Source organism: Carlito syrichta, unplaced genomic scaffold (genome assembly GCF_000164805.1).
Source record: "Carlito syrichta isolate Samal-C Ts95f unplaced genomic scaffold, Tarsius_syrichta-2.0.1 Scaffold130536, whole genome shotgun sequence".
Taxonomy (NCBI): Eukaryota; Metazoa; Chordata; class Mammalia; order Primates; family Tarsiidae; genus Carlito; species Carlito syrichta.
Window position 1 is genome coordinate 1 of NW_007074632.1, and position 22,939 is coordinate 22,939.

At 35.8% G+C, this 22,939-nt stretch overlaps 1 protein-coding gene across 1 annotated transcript; it reads left to right on the forward strand.

The window, feature by feature from the left end:
* Positions 1-8: 8 nt before the first annotated feature.
* LOC103250513 (R3H domain-containing protein 1-like) lies at positions 9-22,475 on the forward strand (the record flags this gene model as incomplete). Its single annotated transcript, XM_021708066.1, has 3 exons — positions 9-125; positions 8,475-8,598; positions 22,321-22,475. Coding segments are annotated over exons 2-3 (279 nt in total), but the record flags the coding sequence as incomplete, so codon positions are not given.
* Positions 22,476-22,939: the final 464 nt, after the last annotated feature.

Consider the following 22,939-nt stretch of genomic DNA (forward strand, 5'->3'; position numbering starts at 1 on the left):
CCCCCCCCCCCCCCCCCCTCCCCCCTGGACAGCCAGTCCCTACTGCTGGCTATTCTGCCTCTGGTCATTCTGTCAGTCAACCTGTGCTCCAGCAGCCGGGATATATTCAGCAGCCATCACCACAGGTACATTTGTTTTTCATCTTTGCCTCTCATTTAAGATTGGTTTTAATTTGCAAGAGCTTATTTTTAAATTCTTATGGAGAGAATTTGTAAGAGTGTATAAACAAGACATGTAGTTATCTTCCCTCCTCTGGAGATTTTCAAGCACCTGCTAGACAGCCACATGACAAATGCTTCAGTTGGATGATTTGGGACCTTTGAGTTTTTTTTCTGACTCTGAGAAGTGTGGGGTTTTTTTAAATTAGCCTAAGGAAAACAAAATAAGAAGTGTAAATGTACTATAGAAATAAAATGGTAGAATTTCAAGAAGAAATAGATCAGTTTGGAGAGAATTCACATCTTAATGATATTGACTCCAGTGTAGGAATATATTCCCTATCTCTATTTAGATCTTTCTTAATTTTTCTCAACAGTATTTTATAGTTTTCATTATATAGTTGTTGCATATATTTTATTAAATGTACACCTATTTAATATTTTTTAGGTGCTACTCTAAAGGGGATTGTTTTTAAATTTTATTTGCTTCTGTTAATTACTAGTATGTAGGAATAAAGTTGATTTTTGCATGTTGATCTTGTATCCTGTGGATTTTTAATTTAGTTATCCTAATAGGGTTTGGGGTTTTTTTGGTAGACAGCTTAGGGTTTTCTACATGCAAGATCGTCTCTACATACATGAATCTTTCCAATTATTATGTCTTTTTTCTTTTCATTTTTTTGTCTCATTGCCCTAGCTAGGACCTGCCATAAAATGTTGAACAGAAGTTTTGAAAGTACATATTCTTGCTTTGTTTCCAGTCTTAGGAGAAAGCATTCAGTCTTTCGTTATTCAGTGCAGTGATCTATAGGCTTTTTATACACACCCTTTGTCAGATTGAGGAAGTTCTCTTCTATTCCTAGTTTGCTGATGCTCTCTACCATGAGTGAGTTAAATCTTTTTAAATATTTTTTTTTTGCATCTGTTGAGGTAATTATGTGATTTTTCTTCTTTATTCTGTTAATAAGGTGACTTATGTTAACTGACTATTGAATGTTTAACTTTTAATTTGTGAGACAGGCCCCACTTGGTCATGATATATTATTCTTTTTATATGTTGCTAGATTCACTACTTGTTAAGGATTTTTGCATCTGAATTTATGAAGGATATTTATCTGTAGTTTGCCTATAATTTATTTAATTGCACTATCAGAGTGGTACTGGCCTCAAAATTAATTGGGCCTAGTTCCTTTCTCCTTTATTTTATGAAGGAGTTTGTATAGGATTGATGTTATTTCTTCTTCTTTTTTTTTTTTTTTTGAGTTGGAGTCTCACTCTGTTACCCAGACTGGAGTGCAGCGGCCGCTCCTGGCCCCCGCAGCCTCGACCTGCTGGGCTCCGGCGATCCTTCCCCCTCAGTCTTCCGAGTAGCAGAATTACGGGCACGCGCTACCATGCCCGGTTGATTTTTTGACTTATTGTAGAGATGAGGTCTCACTGCCCAGGCGGGTCTCGAACCCGTGGGCTCCGGCAATCCACTCACCTCAGCCTCCCAAAGGTGCGGGATTACAGGCTGAGCCACCCAGCCCAGCTGATGTTATTTCTTCTTAAATGTTTGTAGAATTTGCCAGTGGATTCATCTGTACCTGGAATTCTTTTGCAGGGAAGGCTTTTTAAGTTACTAATTTAATTTCTTAGTATATACAGACCTATGTCAATTTCCTATTTCTTTGTGGCTCAAATTTGGTAGTTTGTATTCATTTCTTTTATGTTGCCAATTTATTGCCATAAAATTTTTCATAATACCCCTTCTATCTTTTTGTTTATTTTGAGTCAGAGTCTCACTCTGTCACCCTGGCTGGAGTAAAATGGCACGCTCATGGCCACCCGCAGCCTTGACCTACTGGGCTCAGGCGATCCTTCTGCCTCTGCCTTCCAAGTAGCTGGAACCACAAGCGTGTGCTACCACGGCTGGCTAATTTTTTGATTTATTGGAGAGACGATGTCTTGCCAAGTTGCCTAGGCTGGTCTCCAACCCCTGGGCTCAGGCAATCCTCTTGCCTCCGCCTCCCCAAGTGCTGCTATTACAGGCGTGAGCCACTGTGCCCGGCTACCCCTTCTAATTTTAATATCTTTCAGACCTGTAGTATCTCTTCATTTATTCTTGATATTGATAATGTTGTTCTTTCCTTTATCAGTTTAGCTGGAAGTTTATCACTTCTAAGATGTTCTTTAAAAAACAATTTATGATTTCATTAATTTTCTTTGGGGATTTTATTTTCTGTTTGAAATTTTTCTGCTTTTATCATTATTTTATTCTACTTACTCTGGGTTCAATTAGCTCCTTTGTTTCTAGCTTCTTAAGGTAGAAGCATACATCATTTATTTTGGATTTTTTCTTTCTTTCTCAAACAAGTTTTTATTGCTGTAAATTTCTAAACACTGTTGTAGATGCTATCCACAAATTTGGGTATGTTGTGTTTTCGTTTTTATTTAGTTCAAAATACTTTTTCTTCTTTGTTTTTTGGTTTTTGGCTTTTTGATCCATGACTTCTTTAGAATTGTGTTCTCTAATTTCCAAATATTTTGCCACTTTCTAAATAACTTTATTGTTGTTTTATTTTAATTACATTTGGTCAAAGAACCTACTTTATGATTTCAGCATTTTGAAATCTTATCTTATGGCCCAGCAAAAAAGTCTCTCTTGGGGGATCCATGTACACTTGAAAAACAATTTGTGCTCTCTCATTTTAGTGTTACATGTTTCTTTATTTTGGATTTTTTTTAGGGTTTTTTTTTAATCTGTAATTGAAATTCATATGACATAAAATTGGCCGTCTTTGTGGCCATTTCAGTGGCAGTTAGTACATTCACAATGTTGTGCAACCACCAGCTCTATTTAGTTTCAAAATGTTTCAAAATGTTTTCATCACCCAACAAGGAAAAGTCCCATGGCTATTAAGCTACCCATTCATTCCCCTACCCCAATCCCAGTCACCAATCTGAGTTGTCTGTATGGATTTGCCTATTCTGGATACTTCATATTAATAAAATCATGTGATATATTACCTTTTGTGTCAAGCTTCTTTGAGGTAGCATAATGTTTTCAATGTTCACCCATATTGTGACATATATTAGTACTTCATTTTGTTTAAAGTATTAATAAAATGTCATTGTATATAAATATGTATACACACTCATATGTATAACACATAGTGTATACTCTAATCCATTAATGGAAATTTGTAATATTTTCACTTTCTTGCTACTGTAAATGCTATTTGAATATGTAGGTGCTTTTTTTTAATATCTGTATTTAGTTCTATTGGGGATATATCTAGGAACAGAATCACTGGATTTTATGGTAATTCTGTGTTTAACTTATCTGCCATGCTGTTTTCCACAGCAGCTGTAACATTTTACATTCCCTCCAGCTATGTACAATGGTTCCAATTTCTTTACATCCTTGCCAAAACACTTGTCTTTGGGTGTTTCTGATAGTAGCCATCCTAATGGATGTGCAGTGGTATCTATCTCATTGTGATTTTGACTTGCACCTCTCTAATGATTAATGATGTTGAACATCTTTTTATTGTGTGATGATCACTGACTGTCTGCATATCTTCTTTGGAGAAATGTCTGTTCAAGTCTTTTGCCTATTTTTTAAATCAGATCATTTTGCGTTTTATTGTTGAGCTGTAAGAGTTCTTTATATATTCTGTGTACTAGACCCTTATCAAATATGTGATTTACAAATATTTTTACTTAATCTGTAAGATTTTCTTTCACTTCATTTATACTGTCCCTTATTGCATAAAAGTTTTTCATTTTGATAAGTTCACTTTATCCATTTCTTTCTTTTGTCGCTTGTCCTTTTGGTGGCATATCTAAGAATCTGTTGCCAGAACCAAGGTCCTGGACATTTATCCCTATGTGAGTTGGGGTCTCACTGTGTCGCCCAGGCTGGAGTGCAGTGGCACAATCATGGCTCACAGCAGCCTTGACTTCCTGAGTTCAGGAGATGCTTCCACCTCAGCATCCCAAGTAGCTGATATTTATAGGCATGCATCACCAATATTTTTTTATTAATTTTTTTTTTTTTTTAGAGACGAGGTTTTGCTATGTTGCCCAGGCTGGTCTCAAACTCCTGGGCTCAAGCATTTTACCCACCTTGACCTCCCAAAGTGCTGGGATTACAGGCATGAGCCATTGTACCTGGCTGGAAATCTCTTTTATCTGACATTAATAGAATAGCATTTAAATGGGTGTCTTTTTCTATCCTCTTATTTGCAGCTTCTGTGTTTAAAGTGTCTTTTATATGTATGGTATATAGTTGGGTTTTGCCTTTTTATACATTCTGTTGGAGTGTCACTAGATCCTTTAAATTGAATATGATTATTGACGTGGTTAGAGTTAGGTATGCAACCCTTGTTTATTTGTTTTCTGTTTGTCCTACTTTAATTTGCTCCTGTTTTCTTTTCTGCCTTTTGTATTTTTTGAACTTTTTTAGTACTGTCTTTTTATCTAGAGCCCTTGTATCTTGTAAATGTGTGTGTTTTTCTAGGGGCTATTTTATGTACCTTCAGCTTGTCACAGCCTACTTAGAGTTAATATTGAAACTGCAAGTAAAATCTGGCAGTCTTGTGAGTGCTTCCATTTACCTCTCGCCAACCTTTTGCTGTTACTGCCATGTATATTGCATCTACATACATTTTATGCCAAATATAGTGTTATAATTTTTCCCTTAAAAGATATATTTAAACTAAGGGGAAAAGAATATGAGATATACACACACACACACACACACACACACACACACACACACACACACATATTCTAAAGAGTATAATAGATTGATAAGATCTGAATTCATGAATTTACCTGTTACATGCTGGTACCTCCTGAAAAATATAAGGAATCCCTTATATATTGTATCTTTTCTGCTGTTTCAAAGGCAGGAAAACTACAGCAAACTGGAGGATTCTTGGTTTAAAACTAATCCAGGAATTTTATGCCTGGCTTATTTTCAGATGAGATTGGCAGTCTTCGGTTTCCACAGATCTCTGTTCTTTTTAGAAGTAACCTAATCAGAGGGAGCTGGTGAACCCTTAAAGTTAACTTACCAACTTATCACTTATTTCTACATCACTGGATTCATTGTTTATTCTTTACCCCATACTAGGTCAGATTAATTTATGAGAACTTAACAACAGATATGAATAACTGAAAGGAAAAATAAGTCAAGCTAGTCCTACTGGCATTTTAATTTGCCTTAGAAATACAGTCATGCATCATTTGACAGTGAGGATACATTCTGAGAAATGCATCATTAGACAATTTCATCATTGTATGAACATCATAGAGTATATATACACAAAACTAGATGGTATAGCCTACTACAAACCTAGGCTATGTAGTACAACCTATTATTGCTCATAGAGTATAAACAGTATAGCATGTTACTATACTGAAAATCATAAGCAATTATAATACATCAGTAAGTACTTGTATATCTGAACACAGATACGCAAATCTAAACATAGAAGCCTAGAAAGGGCACAATAAAAAAATACAGCATAAAAGACTGGAAATTTTACTGGGTGAGTCAATGAGTGAGTAGTGAGTGAATTTGAAGGCTTAGAACATTATTGTACCCTACTATAGACTTTACAGACACTGTTTCCTTAGGCTACACATAATTTTTTTTTTTAACAGCAGAATCTCACTCTTGCTCAGGCTGGGGTGCAGTGACACAATCATGGCTCACTGCATCCTTCACCTCCTGGGCTCAGGCAATCCTTCCACCTCAGCCTCCCAAGTAACCGGGACGACAGACACATGCTACCATGCCCGGCAAATTTTTTTATTTTTTGTGGAGATGCAGTCTCTCTGTGTTGCCCAGGCTGGTCTCAAACTCCTGGATTCAAGCAGTCCTCTCGCCTCAGCTTCCCTAAGTGCTGGGATTACAGTTATGAGCCACCATGCCCCACTTATACTTATTTTTTAAATTTTTATTTCATCAATAATAAATTAACCTTGACTTACTGTAACTTTTTTACTTTACAAATTGTTTAATTTTTTAAATGTTTGACTCTTTTGTAGTAACACTTGGCTTAAAACGCAAGTACATTTAACCATTGAACAAAAATGTTTCTATCCTTATTTATAAGCTTTCTTCTATTTTTAATTTTTTTCTTTTCACTTTTTAAACTTTGTTAATCAAAAACTGAGCACAAGTTCACACATTAGCCTAGGTTTACATCAAATCAGGATCATCAGTGTCGCTGTCTTCCACCTCTACATCTTTTCTTACTGGAACGTCTTCAGGGATAGTAACACAAACAGAGTTGTCATCTCCTATGATGGCAATGCTTTCTTCTGGAATACCTCCTGGAGGACCTGCCTGAGCCTGTTTTGCAATTAACTTATTTTTAGTAAATAAAAGGAGTATACTTCAATAATAAAAAGTTTAATATAGTAAATATATAAACTAATAATATAGTTTGTTATCATTATGAAATATTTATATATGGTGCTTACTTGTCTGTGCTATGCTCTTTTCTTTCTTTTGTATTTTATTTATTTTATTTTATAGTTGTGGGGAACGAGTGAGGATTTACTACATAAGAAAGTGAATTCAGGTGAAGTTTGGGCCTCTAGCTGGCCCTCTCCCCCGATGGTGCATCTGGTGCCCTCTGTGTTGCCACATGCCCCCTCCCTCTTTTCTCCCTTCTCTTCTAGCATTGTCCAGTCTGCCAGTCTCACCCTTGTGCTCATGTGACCAGTGATCAGGGTCTGCTTATAAGTGAGAACGTGCAATATTCAGTTCTTTGTTTCTGTGATAGTTCATTTAGTATGATGGTCTCCAGCTGCATCCATGTTGCTGCAAAGGCTATGATTTTGTTCTTTTTATGACTGTGTAACATTCCACCATGTATATGTACCATATTATCTTTACCCAGTATACTTTTGATGGGCATCTAGGTTGGTTCCAAGAATTTGCTATTGTGAATATTGTGACAGTAAACATATATGTGCAGATGTCTTTTTGGTAGAGCAATTTATGTTCCTCTGGGTATATTCCCAGAAGAGGGAGTGCTGGATCACATGGAGCTCAATTTTTAGTTCTTTGAGAAGTCACACACTGCTTTCCCCAAAAGTAGAACTATCTTACATTCCCACCAACAGTATAGAAGTGTTCCCTTTTAACTGCAGCTGTGCCAGCACCTACTGTTTTTGTCTTTTTAATGGTATCTGTGCTATGCTTTTATACAACTGGCAGTGCAATAGGTTTATTTACACAAGCATCACTCACAAACCCATGAGTAATGTATTGAACTACACCATCAATAGGTGATAGGAATTTCTCAACTGCCTTATAATCTTACAGGACCACCATCATCTATGTGATGACATCATTATGTGGTGCATCATTGTATGAGAAAAATCAAAGATTGGAACCAGTGCAGCTGTTCATTAATGTGGGAATGGATATAATGGTTTGTTTATGCAATTAATGCAGTTTAGCAGTTAAATTGAATGAGTTAGCAGTACGTGTTTCAACAAAGATAAGTCTCAAAAACAATGTTAATTGCAAAAAGAAGTCTCATGAAATTATATATAATAGAGTACAAGTTGATTGTCCTTTATCCAACATGCTTGGGACCAGTAGTTTTGAATTTGGGTGTTTTTTTGGATTTTGGAATATTTGCATATACATAATGAGATATCTTTGGTATGGACTCAAGTCTAAATAACTTCATTTATGTTTCACATACATCTTAGACACATAGCCTTAAGCAATATAAGCAATATTTTACTTTTGTGCATGCAATAAAGTTTTAACTGGAACCTGACACATAAGGTCAGATGTGGAATTTTTTACTTGTAAAATCATCTTGGTGCTCACAAAATTTCAGATTTTGGAGCATGCCAGATTTTGAATATTCAGATAAGGGATAATTCACCTGTTCCATAAATGTAAATTTTCAAGATACTCAGCAATACATGCATGGATAATAGACATACAGTAAAAGTTGCCAACTACAAGGTAATGGTTTCTGTGGAAGGTAGAACAAAGGAAATGGAGTGACCTTCAGCTATTTCAGTAATGTTTGATTTTGTAAAAGACAGCAATCTGAAACAAATATGACAAAAAAATTAAGTATGATTGTTGCACACATTATGGGTATCTTTCTTTACATATACTGTATGCATGAATTTTTTAAAACCTTTTCAGTAAAATTTAAAGATAAGAAAATAAGTTTACAGATGGTTGGTGCTAGAATTATTATTCACTAAACTCTGATGTTCCTCACAGAAAAACATTTCTATTCAAGTAAATTTGATTTTTTACTTCAATATTTATGCTCCTAGATGCCAACCTGTTATTGTGCTCCAGGCCATTATCACTCCAGCCAACCTCAATATCGCCCAGTCCCATCTGTCCATTACAATTCACATCTCAATCAACCACTGCCACAGCCTGCACAGCAGACAGGTGAGTAGCGTTTATGATGTCATAGTCTTGGCCATGGGCATTGCTTTTTTTAATATTGCTTTATTTCAGTCCTACTATTAAGATGTTACCCACTCAGTCTGTAAGGATTTCAAATATATGCATACATATGAGCATGCAAACCAGTGAGATTAAAAGAGTGGGCAAATCTTAGCATCTTCCAGAAAATACCACATTAGCAGGTCTACATGCTAAAGGGTTGGGAGCTATAATGGGAAGATTTTACCAGACCAAGCAGTACATTGAGCAAGCTGCCAGTCATTATTGCCATTGTAGTTGAAGCTCATTTTGCAGCCCAATTATCTGTGGTAACAGCAGAAGAGAAGCAAGGCAAGATGTCTTCTGGGTGGCTAACCAGAAGCAAAGAACAAAACCACCTTTGATTGAGAACTCTAGCCTAGAGATGATCTTTTGCTGTCTTAGTAGGAATGCCTTTAAAAGGAGTGATGGTCTTACACATATTTCCTGTGTTTTGTTTTTCAGTTTATTATATAGTGAAAAATATTTTTAAACCAAATACAATCTAATACTAGACATATGAAATATATTAAAACTTAACATTCTTTTTATTTTGCCACTTCAAATTTTCTTTAAGAATTTGGTGAGCCGGGCTCAGTGGCTCAGCCTGTAATCCCGCGCCTTTGGGAGGCTGAGATGAGTGGATTGCCTGAGCCCGCGGGTTCGAGACCCGCCTGGGCAGCGAGACCTCATCTCTACAATAAATCAAAAAATCAGCCGGGCGTGGTAGGTAGCGCATGCCTGTAATTCCGGCTACTTGAAAGGCTGAGGCGGAAGGATCGCCAGAGCCCAGCAGGTCAAGGCTGCGGTGGCCAGGAGCGGCCACTGCATTCCAGTCTGGGCGACAGTGAGACTCCAACTCAAAAAAAAAAAAAAGAATTTGGTGAAAACAGCTGTGATCTCACTACAAAAACCTATTTAATGAACTTATTTCTCTATATGCTTCTCACCTAGAAGTGTATTTCTGTCCCAGATGTTTAATAAGGCATTTATCCAACCTTTCAAAACTCTAGAAGTTAAGGTAGAATCTTCTTATTGGTCTCTGCAGAGCTTTTTAAGTTGTTTATCACTATTGGAGGCTCTCAGACTGTGAGTGTAACTCACTGAGGCACCATAACCTCCATCTCCACTGAGGCAGTTTATTGCTCTTGAATTGTGTGGAACTCTGAAGGGTTACCACCTCATCAGGAGAAATATGTCTGCAGTGGCATGTCTGATGAGAAGTGTTCTCGCTTCTCCCTGTTGGTGTAGAATCTTCACTTTGCTAGATGTGATTCTTTCTTAGCATAATCCTGTAAAAGAACTTCCAGGTCCTTAATCTGTTACCCCTAGTTGCTGTCTTGTACTTGGTATACCAGTCCTTCTCTTTTTTGTATGTTGCTAGCCCTGTATTGTACATGTGACATGTTTTTCCAAAGGATATTGAATAAACATTGGTCATTTTAGCCAAGTTAGAATTTGTTCTGTGTCTCAGATATGACATCTTGTAGTTTCAGGTTTACCTGAAGTTTAATGATACAATCCATCTCAAGTAATATAATCTAGTATATGATCTGATTTCAAAAGACATTAAAAGTTGTTCTTTATATATGGGAACATTGGTTGTGACACTGCTTGTTAGTTTTATATATCTTGCTGTCTTATTATAATAGGAGTGATTTTTTTGAGTTTTCCTGGGCTTACATGACTGACTTTTAATATTGTTTTTGTCTGGATGTTTTTCTTCCAAAATTATAAGACAGATTATAGGTAATGTCATGATAATTAAACAGTTGCCTTCACTTTACTCATTCAAATACCTTGTGTGTGACCAATTAACTTAGTTCATTAGTGCACCCTATTAATGAGGCAAGCAGACATCCTTTGTCTTGTATTTGTGTGAGCTTTTTAGTTTTGTTCTTTTTTAAAATTTCTTTTTCTTTTTATTTATTATAGGAATGTGGGATACAAGTGAGGATTAACTAGTTTTGTTCTTTTCATGGCAACATTTTTATTCCTCTCCATGGTCAAACTGCCTATAAAATAAAAACTTTGGGCCAGGCACAATGGCTCATGCCTATAATCCCAGCACTTTGGGAGGCAAAGGCGAGAGGATTGCTGGAGCCTAGGGGTTCTAGACCAGTTTGGGCAACTTGGCAAGACCTCGTCTCTACAATAAATCAAGAAATTGGCCAGACATGGTAGCGCATGCCTATAGTTGCAGCTATTTGGAAGTCTAAGGCGGAAGGATCACCTGAGCCCAACAGGTCGAAGCTGTAGTGGTCATGGTCATACTACTGCACTCCAGCCTGAGTGACAGAGTGAGACTCCAACTCAAATCAGTCAAACTTTTAATTACAGGTTGGGACTGGTGTACAAATAGATCTCTGCAAAAAAACAAAAAAATTCCCACTTAATGGAAAACAACCAAAAGTGCCTAGTTGCTGGCCAAAATATCTATGTGACAGGCAGCATGTATTATTTATCAGTGATATTTTAAATTGTGGGATTCTCTTGAATGCTAGTTATGATAAGAAGGAGGGGAACAATAAATAAGTCAAATTGCATCTGGATAGTGCAGGTATAGAGAAGAGAATCATGTCTGAATAATTTTTGACATTGTGTTTGTCTCTTATGAATCAGTCATACTATAACACATTTTAACATGTTATAGTATAACACTTTTTAAATACTTTGTATTTTATGTAGTATTCTCTAACGTGCAGTTCAAATTAGTTGAATCTCAGTTTGAAGAATAAAAGAGAAATAAAACCTCAAAGCATCCTTATCTGAAAGGGAAAGAAATTTTGTTATACTAATAAGTATAATAGGAAATTTCCCTTTAGAGAAATGTTCAGCAGTGCAATGCCAACTATTGTGTTGAAACTTTTTAAAGAATTAATAGAAATTTGCACTCCTTTTAAAAAGTTCAGTCTAAAGACTTTTATAGTTGGCTGATGGTTATTTTTTATGTGAAAGCTTACAGAAAAAGTGTGCATATATGTTTGTGTGTGTCCTATTGGAGAAGTAAAATGTATTTTTTACAGATTTATAGCAATTTCTGTCTCAGTAATTTATGTTTTTATACATAAACAATACTTTCTAGGTTTCCTTTTTGGGTTTTTTTATTTCATTTCCCTACATTCTATTATTCCAGTCTAAATATAATTAAAAATAATTTTCTACATTCCTTACATTTTTATTTCTTGTCAAACAACACTTGCTTACCCTACAAAGTGTCAAGAAGCATGTTAACTTTTTTTAAAATCACATAAAAGGATGAAACTATTCAACCAAATAATGAAAGCACTGGTAGATTTGGAACTTTTCTTCACTGTGGCACAAATAATGTTTCAATATTAATTTAAAGAATATAAATTTTGGCAGCCGGGCTCGGTGGCTCAGCCTGTAATCCCGCGCCTTTGGGTGGCTAAGGTGAGTGGACTGCCTGAGCCCATGGGTTTGAGACCCGCCTGGGCAGCGAGACCTCATCTCTACAATAAATCAAAAAATCAGCCAGGCATGGTAGCGCATGCCTGTAATTCCGGCTACTTGGAAGGCTGAGGCGGAAGGATCGCCGGAGCCCAGCAGGTCAAGGCTGCGGTGGCCGGAAGCGGCCACTGCACTCCAGTCTGGGCGACAGAGTGAGACTCTAACTCAAAAAATAAAGAAAGAAAGAATATAAATTTTGCCTCAAATTAACAAACTCAATAGAATCAAATATTCTTAGACCAGATAGAGTCTGGGCAATATATATATATGAGACTTTCTGTTATTTTCTTTTTTGGGGCCAAGGAGGAGGCTGGGAAAATATCTCAAGGATCGAATGCTTTGGGTCTGTTATCCATGTGTGTGCCCATAGGTCACAATGGTATTGATCTTCTTGACAATACACTTTCATCTATTATAGGAACAGAATTGAAGTTAGTGCCAACATTACTGCTGGGAAATGAGTGTACTAGTTTTTTGTTATGAAGCTAAAACTACTGACCATGGTATTCGAAACAAGGTTCAGTAAACCCTTGTCAACAGACACAAAAGAAATTCTGGTCACATTTACAGGCTTTAAGACAATGCATTGTATGACAGGAAAGAACAACAAAATAAGAGTCAGAATCTGGATGGCCCTTGGTCGTTTTTAACTGGTATTAGGGCTATCACATAAATCCTCCGAGTTTCAGTATATTCACTTGTAAAGTATTACTATATTACTATACTATCTATCGAAGCTTCTGTGTACTTTAAAATTCCATTATTCTTTGTGTCTCATATGAGTCAATTCTAGTTCAGAAAGGTAGAATGTTAGAAAATTGGTTTGTAATAGCTTGGCAATTTATTATCAATAACTGGAGTCATGCAAGCAACTGTTTCAAAAATCTGGTTACTTGCCAGTTGCAGTAGTAGAGATTTATACTTTAATTCTTTATCATAAAATGTACTGTTTGACTACTATAACGTACACTACATATAAGGAGTTTGGTATCCTATAAAGAAACTTTTCCTTTAGATAGTAATTATGGCAGAGATTTTAGGTTTATAAAGCCCTGACTCTTTTCTGTGTAGCTGCTTTTGTTCTTATGACTCTGTTGAAAAGTTTGCAGCTTTACCATATATGTTTAATATTTTGCAATAATTGGCCTTGTTCCTGAGCTGTTGGATTCGGGGCCGTAGCACTGTCTGAGAGGTTTACATTTCTCACAGTGAACCGGTCTCTTTTTCAGCTGCTTCCTGACTTCTTTTTACTCAGGTTTCCACTGCTTTTTTTGCTTTTTTTTTCTTCAATGCTGTATTAAGATATATTAACATTTGCTTATATTTTTCAGTAATTGTAATGCCTTTTAATCATGCCTCATACTCAGAAACAAGAATTTGAATTTGAATAACAACTCTGGCTTAATATAATTTACCTTTTAAAAAATTGTGAAAGCTATTGCTTTAATTTCTTTTCCAAAGCAGATTTAGATGGCAAATTCAGTTTGGTTTGGAACTTATCTAAAAAGTTTAATGTCTTAAGCATGCCAAACTCATTAGCAGAAAACAAATACTCTCTCCCTATTGCTACACAACTTTTTAGGGACGTTATTATGCATTAAATCATGCCATCAGGTGGGCCTAAGATACCTAAATGCATTTGAAGCAACTTGGACATCTACTCAGGATATAATTAATTTTTTTTCCAAACTGATGTTATTGCACACCTGTGGGAAGCAAAATGATTCTGTGAAACTAAATATAATTTTGTTTTGCAACAACTGACATTCAAAAGTTATCAACACGTATTTTAGTCTTTGCTTTCCTGATATCTCAGAACGATGTGGTTTCAAATTAATTAAGCTTTGTCACCAGCAGACTGGTGAACATAGTCGGATCCTGATGAACGATGAACCACACTGTTGAGGGACAAGCAGTCTTCAGGGTGTGCAGAGCAAAGACAACATTGCAAGGGGCGGATTTTAGAGTAACTAGGGTATAAAAGGCAAGCAAGGAATAAAGAGCAACTATCGAGTGTGGAGGGAAGGGGGCTTATTGATAGGCGAGTCAGCTATGTCAAACAGGGACTCTAGGCACGAAGTCAGTAATTTCTCTATTAACGACTTTTGACCCGAGTGGTAGACATTTTGTATTTGTATTACTAGGTGGTGACCCAGTCTATCCTTGTTTTTTCATTGATTCCGTGTGAGCATTTCTTAGTATGTATTGTGTAAACAGCACAGATTCAGACATTGTATAATACCTACAAATCCACCTATTTCCCTTTTCCCTTCTCCATTAACCTGCCGCCACTGAAATCTGGAGCCAAATATATCTGGTAAGTACCCACAGATTTCCTTGAGTTGTGTAGACTCTTCCATCAGATAGTTATTTAAATAGCTGTGAGCTATAACCTCTGTGTGACTGTTTTTATTACAATAGTTTTTGTTTCTGTATATGTTTATTTCAGACTTGGGAGTGGGAGAAAAGAGGATGATAGAGGAGAAGGGATAGTGAAGGTGCATGGCAACTATATCTCCTTCCCAGTATTATCTATGGGACTAGGCTTAGTCGCCTGCCCACTAAAACAGTGACACAGAGAGAAGACTGACCAAAAATAATAAGCTTGAGGTTTTAATGATTTGGAAACAGTTCTTCTAAATTGTCTTACAAATGCCTCGTTGCAAATAAATTTAGATTTAATAAAATGGCTCATCTTTAAAAAAAAACAAAAAAACCCACCTTCACAGCGTTTCTGATATACAAGCTCCATCTTGAAAAAATGTAAAAGTAATATTAAGTGAAATAACCTTAGATTTATGGGTATTCTGACTAGGCAGTTTTCTAATTCTTTTTATTATTTTTCAGATTGTGTCTAATCTGTGTTATTTAGAATGTCTTCCTTTAATACAAATGCTAATTCGGGTCACCTATATAAAATAAAACTATCCTGTTTAAGCCTGTGCAATACTTTTCTGCTGAGCACTGCATTTTCTTCTTGCCCTCTTCTCTGTTGAAGTGAAACAGAGTTAAAAATAGAATATTCTTTGGAGCACTCCAGGGGAAGTGCCTGAGCCATCAATTTATATTGTCCTAGTTCTCTCAGCTTGCAGAATTGATTGTGCTTTCCTCTGAAAGTGCTGGAAGAAATGGGATATTATTGCAACAATGCAGTCCTTTATCAAAGGAGAACAGTATTGTTTAAAAAGAAAAAAAAACACCTATGTTGAGATCCAGTGTTTATTCTGATGTTTGGTATCACTTACCATTGGCATTGCTTGCTTTACAAAATTTAGGTTTTCCCACAATATTGACACTAATTTCTATAAAAGATACCCTGTTTTCCTTTAACTTCCAGGTCAAATCCAGTTATATCACAGGAAGAATTTCTTTTTTTAATTCTAATGTATTGAAACAAACTTTTTAATAAAAAATAATTGATGTGGCAGTTAAATTGTTATATTAAGTGTCAAAATACTGGAAATACTCTTCTTGTAGCATTTTTTTCTTTGAACCTAATCATGTTTTTAATTCTCCAGGAATCTGTTTCTCCTTCCTTCCTAATCCTTAACCTTCTCCCTCTTTTCCAGATCATTGGATTTTTTTTTTCTCATACTTGGCAGTCTTCAAACTATACTTTTAAAACGATCAGAATTATGTACCCCCCTCTTGAATAATTAAATAAGGAACCTGAACCACGGTGCCACTTTTCTAGGTGCCACTCTGTAATAGTTCTTGCCCAGCAGCTGGAAGTTTTATTGTTTAAACAAAGGTTCAGAGACGTTTGTAAGCAACTTGAACAATTCTTTTAAGATGTAAATTTTATTAAGCAAATGTCCATAAAGTGAGGCATGCCTGTACTTTAGTGATCCTTTATTTTATGCTGGTAATTACATGTTATCAATGGTCTTGTCTTGCATAGACAATAGTAAGAAATCTTGTCTTTGATTAGTAGAGTGATATGATGGGGTTTTTTGTTTGTTTTTAGTGCTTCCCAATTGTATTTATTGTAGTTTCACTTGTGTTTATAGTTTTATTGTGACCAACATAGATCCCACAGTTTCTTTCATAAGAAAAGTCCAATTACCTTTTAGTAGTCTTTCATATCCTGCTTTTTAGATAGTATAATCCAAAGCCAAATTATTTTTAGCCAGTACTACTGTGTTGTGTTATAATTATTGGAATGAATGCTAAAAACTTTTCATCCTGACTTCTGAAAAAACAGTTCAGGTTCCTGTCCTATGCCAGTACGGTTTTCTTCCTCGGATTCTAGACGTATAGCACATTAAATGTACCCAGTGTAGTTCAAACTTGGTGGATTTTCTTGCCTGGAATGTAAAACTGAATGGAAAGTTACTGTGTAGATAGAAAAAAGCCATTGTCTCATAGAGCTTCCAGATATCACCCATGGAACAGAACAGCTCTCCTAGCACACAAGGTGTTCAGGTTAAAGCTAGAATTGCCCCACTGGGTAAAGTCTGACTTCTTGAAAACTTGACTTTGTGGAGAAGACAGCCGACATCTGTGAAAATTTTGCGAGAGAAATTCTCTATAAATTCATCTGTAATATGGCAACAGAGTATACATTTTTAGCAAAAGCAATATAGCAAATATAGCAAAGCTAAAACCCAGAGAGAAATGTAGGAGATTAACATGGAAACACTCGGACTAAGAAAAAGAGTCATGATGTGGAACCTGAAATATGCCACCATTTGAGCCGCCTCTTCCCCTCCCCCATTGTTTTTTGGGGGGAGCGGGGGTTAGTATTTTTAGAGACAGAAGCTCACCATGCTGCCCAGGCTAGAGTGCAGTAACCCTTTTTAATTATTTATATATATATATAAAATCAATTTATGTATGTAACCTAATTATAATAAGGCAGGGAAGTGTAAATTTGAAATACATAGGGGACAAAAATTTAAAAATCTGACTGGGCGTGGTGGCTCATGCCTGGAATCTCAGCACTTTGGAAGACTGAGGCGAGAGGATTGCTTGCACCCAGGAGTTCAAGACCAGCCTGAACAACATAATAAGACCTCGTCTCTACAAAAAAATTTTAAATTAGCCAGGCGTGATGGTGTGCACCTATAGTCCCAGGTATTAGAAAGGCTGCAGCAGGAAGATTGCTTGAGCCCAGGAGGTCTGGACTACAGTGAGCCATGGTTGTGTCACTGCTCTCCAGTCTAGGTAACAGAGTGAAACCTCAATTTAAAAAAAAAAAGAACGAAAAGTTTTCTGTTTGATTGACTTTATTTATAATTATCAGTCTGCCTGTAATTAATTTTATCTTGATACTTAGATAAGTTAAACTACTGTAAAAGTCTTCATTAGCCAAAATTCATGGAAAATGGCCAGGTTCTGCTTACTTGAGTATTATTCCTATAATACCTTTTCTACTTAATCATTTGTCCCGAAGACAAGTAAGTTTTAGAATCAGACTGGTATGCAATTATCAGCCACACACTTACTGCTGTTGGCCTTGGACGAGCTATGAAACCTCTTTGTGCCTTCGTTTGCTCATCTGTAAATGTGGATAGTAAGTGTACCTATTTCATTATATTATGAGCACTAAATGCGTTAATAGATGTAAGGTATTCAGAACAGTGCCTGAAACCCAAGAGATGTCATATGAGTGTTAGCTATTAATATTACCTTGCAGTGCCATTGAAGCAATGATAATTATGTAGTATTCTAATGAAAAGACATAGAAATTTTAGGCTGAATTCCAGAGCAGACAGAGTCAACATAGTTTATCCTAAAATATTTAGTCTTTTTTTCTTTTTAGCTTCTTGACACATGCTTTCAATTGAATTATTTTCTCATCCTTTGACATTAAACTTGAAGTCTAAATATGTTTTTTTGTTTCTTTGTTTGTTTTTGCTGTTTTTGTTTTGCTGTTTTGTTTGTTTTTTGAGTTGGAGTCTAACTCAGTCTCCCAGGCTGGAGTGCAGTGGCATGCTCATGGCCACACCAACATCTACCTGCTGGACTCAGGCGATCCTTCCACCTCAGCCTTCTAAGTAGCCAGAACTACAGGCACACACTACCACGCCCAGCTAATTTTTTGATTTACTGTGGAGATGAAGTCTCTCCAAGGTGCCCAGGCTGTTCTCGAACCCACGGGCTCAGGCAGTCCCCTCATCTCGGCCTCCCAAAGTGCTGGGATTACAGGCTTGAGCCACCACACCCAGCTCTAAATGTGTTTTAAGAAAATTACCTAAATACTTTATTCCCGTAGATTGTAAAGTCTGTTTTGATCAGATATGGAAGCATTACATGAAAAAAACATATATACTGTTTAAAAACCTATTATATATTTATAGTCCCATTTCTATAAATAATGTAAATGTGTATATATATGTGCTCTCTGCATAGAAAATGAGGCTAACCATATGTACAACATATGGTGATCATCTATATGTGACTATTTTTCCATAGTAGCTTTTACTTTTTATTTTCCAAATCTTCTACCATGAAAATAATTTTTATGATCAAATAAGAATTTTTAAAGTATCATTAATGTCCACATTTTTACAGAAATGTTGAAATACTATCATTTCAAACTGTACATATTAGATATGAATTTAAATAGTTCAGTATTCTTTCTTACCAAGTAAGCTCTTGGAGGTTAATTATATGAAATCTGTGATTCAGCTGCTGTGAAGTTTTCTAGGAGAGACTTAATGAGTGATCCATGAATTCCAGACAGATGTGATTTGTATTCGTGGAATTAGGTGTCATTTTAATGAAAAGTTGACTAAATATGTTTAACCTTACAAACCAATGTTACTTTAAAATTTAAATCAAGCTTTTGTTATCAGAAGTCATTTACTAAACATAGACAGTGAGAAACTGGCTGTTCTTAGCCTATCAGCACATAGTAAGCTTCTGGTTTTGTGTAGAAGCATATATTATTTTGGTTCCAATCTGTTGTTGTTTTTCCCTATTGTTCAGTCAGCGAGTATAAATATTGAGTGCCCACTTTTTGGCTTAGCCTTGTAATAGTTAATGTCAGTCATTTTCTTTTAAAGAAAAACACCCAAGTAGTGGGTGCTAAAATTTTTTTCCTTTACTCTTAAAAAGCACACCATTTTCATTTTTTAAAAAGGCATACATAAACCATGAGAGAACAACTAACAAGCAGGAAAACATTTGTCCCCTGTAGAGTTTTATTAGATGTTGTGTAAGGCAGTGGACAAAAGCATGAGGGAATTAATAAGAGTGCTTCTTAGGGAAGGTATTTTCTTTTAAAATGTTTAGCATTCTCATTTTTATTAGCTCCACTATTGTTCAAGGATATATAGTTCCTAGTTTATTTGTGCTACTTCTGAAACAAGTACTGATGCCAGTATTTGTTTTCTACTTTCACAGTCTTTAAAATCTAGAACTTCCCGATAAATCTCACCGGTCTTCTGCATGTAAAACCTTTGCTGCTTCAGCATTCCATTCTGCCCTCATCACTTCACATGTCATATTCAGCTACTCCTGATTGTTGTCTATTCCTCAAATATATTAATAATGTGTTACTTTTTCCAGGCCTTTTCTTTTTGCGGAATGTGCTTTTCCTTTTCAAGTCTAAGCTCATATGTCACTACCTCCATGAATATCAGTCAGCATTAGTTTCTTCCTCTTATTTTCATAAGACTCTATTTATACTGCTAACCTCATATGGTATCGTGGTTAAGAATGCCTGATTTCAAAGATAGGGACCATATCATACTTCCTTTTATATAACCCAGCTGGCATGTACTGGGCTCACAGTGTCCCTTTTTCTATCCGTTGTTACTTATAGACAAGATGTTGGAGTCAGGTGTTTTATATGTGATGATGTCACATTTTCAAAATGTGCATGGTGTTTGTGTGGATGTGTGTGCATATGTGAACTTGTAGGCATGAGAATTAATGGAGATTAGATTCCATTGAAAGTTTACTGGTACAAATTTCATGATGTAGTGTCCATCTGACCCCACATTAAATCACTGTGACATAGTTTCTATAACTTTATTGAAAGCCTTCTCTATCAGACCTATCAGGGAATTTTAGGCAGATCTCCCAAATGAGTTTCCAAAAACTGATAAATTTTAAAAAGTAAAAAAATCAGTCACATTTGCACATAAATTGACTTTGCTTTTTAAAGTTTTCTTTCAAGGCAATGTATAACCTTGAATATTTTTGAATGAACTTTAAAAAGTAATATATAAAACATTTTAAATTTCTTAGGGGGATATGACTATTAAGTCCAACTATTTTAAGTCAGATTATATTACAGTAAATTCTGCCAGTTATCCACAGTTTGTTTCTTTGTTTTTACTTTAGTAGACTATAATTCTGTCATATCTATTGTAAGAAGTTAGTATCCAGTCTATGGAGAACCCCAATTCTGATGCTGCAATAAGTGTGTGTGTGTGTGTGTGTGTGTGTGTCTGCTGAGAAGTGGCGTCTCCAACATGTTCACATTCCATTTCCATTCCTGTCCTTTATTTTCCTAGGAGTGGAAATTTGTCAGTATGTGGTTTGATGGTATTTGGAATTTGAGGTATGAATTTGAAATACTTGTCATTTGATGAATTGAAAATACAGTTGAATGGAGACTAAAAAGCAAGAAAGGAAGTTTCTTCTGCTGTTTCTTTACCTGCCTACAAGTTTAAGTAATAACAGGAAATTCACAAGGGATAAAGGTTTAGCAGACAACATATTAATCACTTTATGACAGATGAGGACTATAATACTTTTTTTTGGTACAAAGTTAGATTGGGGAGAAGTCATTTAAAACATGGACATAAAACACTGTTGCCATAGAAATAGCATCATTTTATAAAAACTCTTTACTGTTAAAGAGTATGCTATAACTGAATTTTTACGTTGTTGTTAGTATGTTGCTTGGTTACTAGATGTACCTTGTATTTATATTTTTAGAGAAGGTACCTTGTATTTATACTTTATTCATTTATTTAGTCCTTAAGTAGAACCATTTAGGCTACCAGACAACTATAGTGATTCTGTTGTCTGTCATTAGTACTTGACATTGCAGTTTTTGTTGGTTTGGGGATTCATGAGAATGTAAATGAAACTTGATATGTATAAGATTATAAAATATATTTATGGTATTATCAGTTATCTCATTGTCCTTTTGCTGTTGAAGTCTGCATAGTTCAGTTCATCTTTGTGAAAATTTTTTCAATGCCTTGAATCTAGATGATTATTTATTTTTATCTAGTTTCTGGAAAAACAAAAACTGTTCGTGGCGGGCTTTTTTAAAAGACTGGTAGTAGTAGCTTTTAGTAATTTACATGATTATTGAGCTAATTAGTGTGCCTAAAAGAATCCCCCTTAGGATCAGGAGACAAAGTACAATTCATATTCACTGCTCAGAGATTATCATTGTAGATTCTTATGTAAATAAATAAATACACTTGATAAAAGTAAATTTATACTCTTACAACCTAAATTACTAGCAGTACTTCAGCTTGGACACAGTTGTCCCTTAAATGTTTGTTTTTCACTTTGAGCAGGTTACTTCATCTCTTTAATGATCTATTTTTCTGTCAAGTGACCTTAAGTGACAGTGAAGAAATAATCTAAAACATTACTGTATAACTTGAATTGCCTTACATCTTTGACCCATTCTTAATGTAAGGATTCATATCTTCGTGTGATTTTTCAAACATGTAATCTTTTTATAAAATTGGTTCTCCCCAATGTTCTGTTTTTTGGATCACCAGCAGGCCCAGTGTCATGGGCATGCAACGTCTCCAGTTGCACAGAGCTTCAAGCTTATGTTAATGTTCTGCTATTACCAATTTGAAATTCTTAATAATTTTTTAACAAGGAGCCCTACATATTTTCCTTTTGCACAATGCCCCATATATTATGTGTCCAGTCCTGGTCCCCCGAAACTAGTTGTTATAATAGACTGTTATGCACAATAATAGTTGCCCTGCTATCTAAGTGTGTGACCCTGTAAGGTTTCTCAACTGTAGAAGAAATCTTTGTACACAGATTTTTATTAGAATGTATTTTAAGTGGGGAATGTAGATACTTGGGTTACCTATGTAGTAAAATTTTTTTTGTGTAGTAAACTTTTTAAATGTTACCTTATAATAGATGGTTTTGGAGATTTGCCATTTAATCAAAATTATGTTATTTTAGAACATTAAAGTACTTGCATAAAATACAAAAACATCTTATTAGATAAAATAAATTCAAAGCAGGATTTAAATTATTATGCCATTACAGGTTATCAAGTTATGCCTAACCAGCAACAAAGCTACCAAGGAATAGTTGGAGTCCAGCAACCCCAGAATCAGAGCCTAGTCAGTGGCCAACCCAACAGCATTGGAAATCAGATTCAAGGAGTGGTTATCCCCTATCCTTCAGTGCCATCATATCAGGTATGTTGTCTCTCTTACATACATTGGGTAGAGATGATTTTGAATACATTAAATGTATAACTACAGTTCATCGTGTATGTTCTTTTAATACAAGAAAATCCTTCTGTAATATACAGCCTTATAGTCTTCTTTTTTTTTTTTTTTGAGTTGGAGTCTCACTCTGTCGCCCAGACTGGAGTGCGGTGGCCGCTCCCGGCCACTGCAGCCTCGCCTGCTGGGCTTTGGCGATCCTTCCGCCTCAGCCTTCCAAGTAGCCGGAATTACAGGCATGCGCTACCATGCCCGACTGATTTTTTTATTTATTGTAGAGATGAGGTCTCGCTGCCCAGGTGGGTCTCGAATCCGCAGGCTCAGGCAATTCACTCACCTCAGCCTCCCAAAGGTGCGGGATTACAGGCTGAGCCACCGAGCCCTGCTCAGCCTTATAGTCTTAAAAGAGTTTTATTGACTAGTTAATAAAGCTG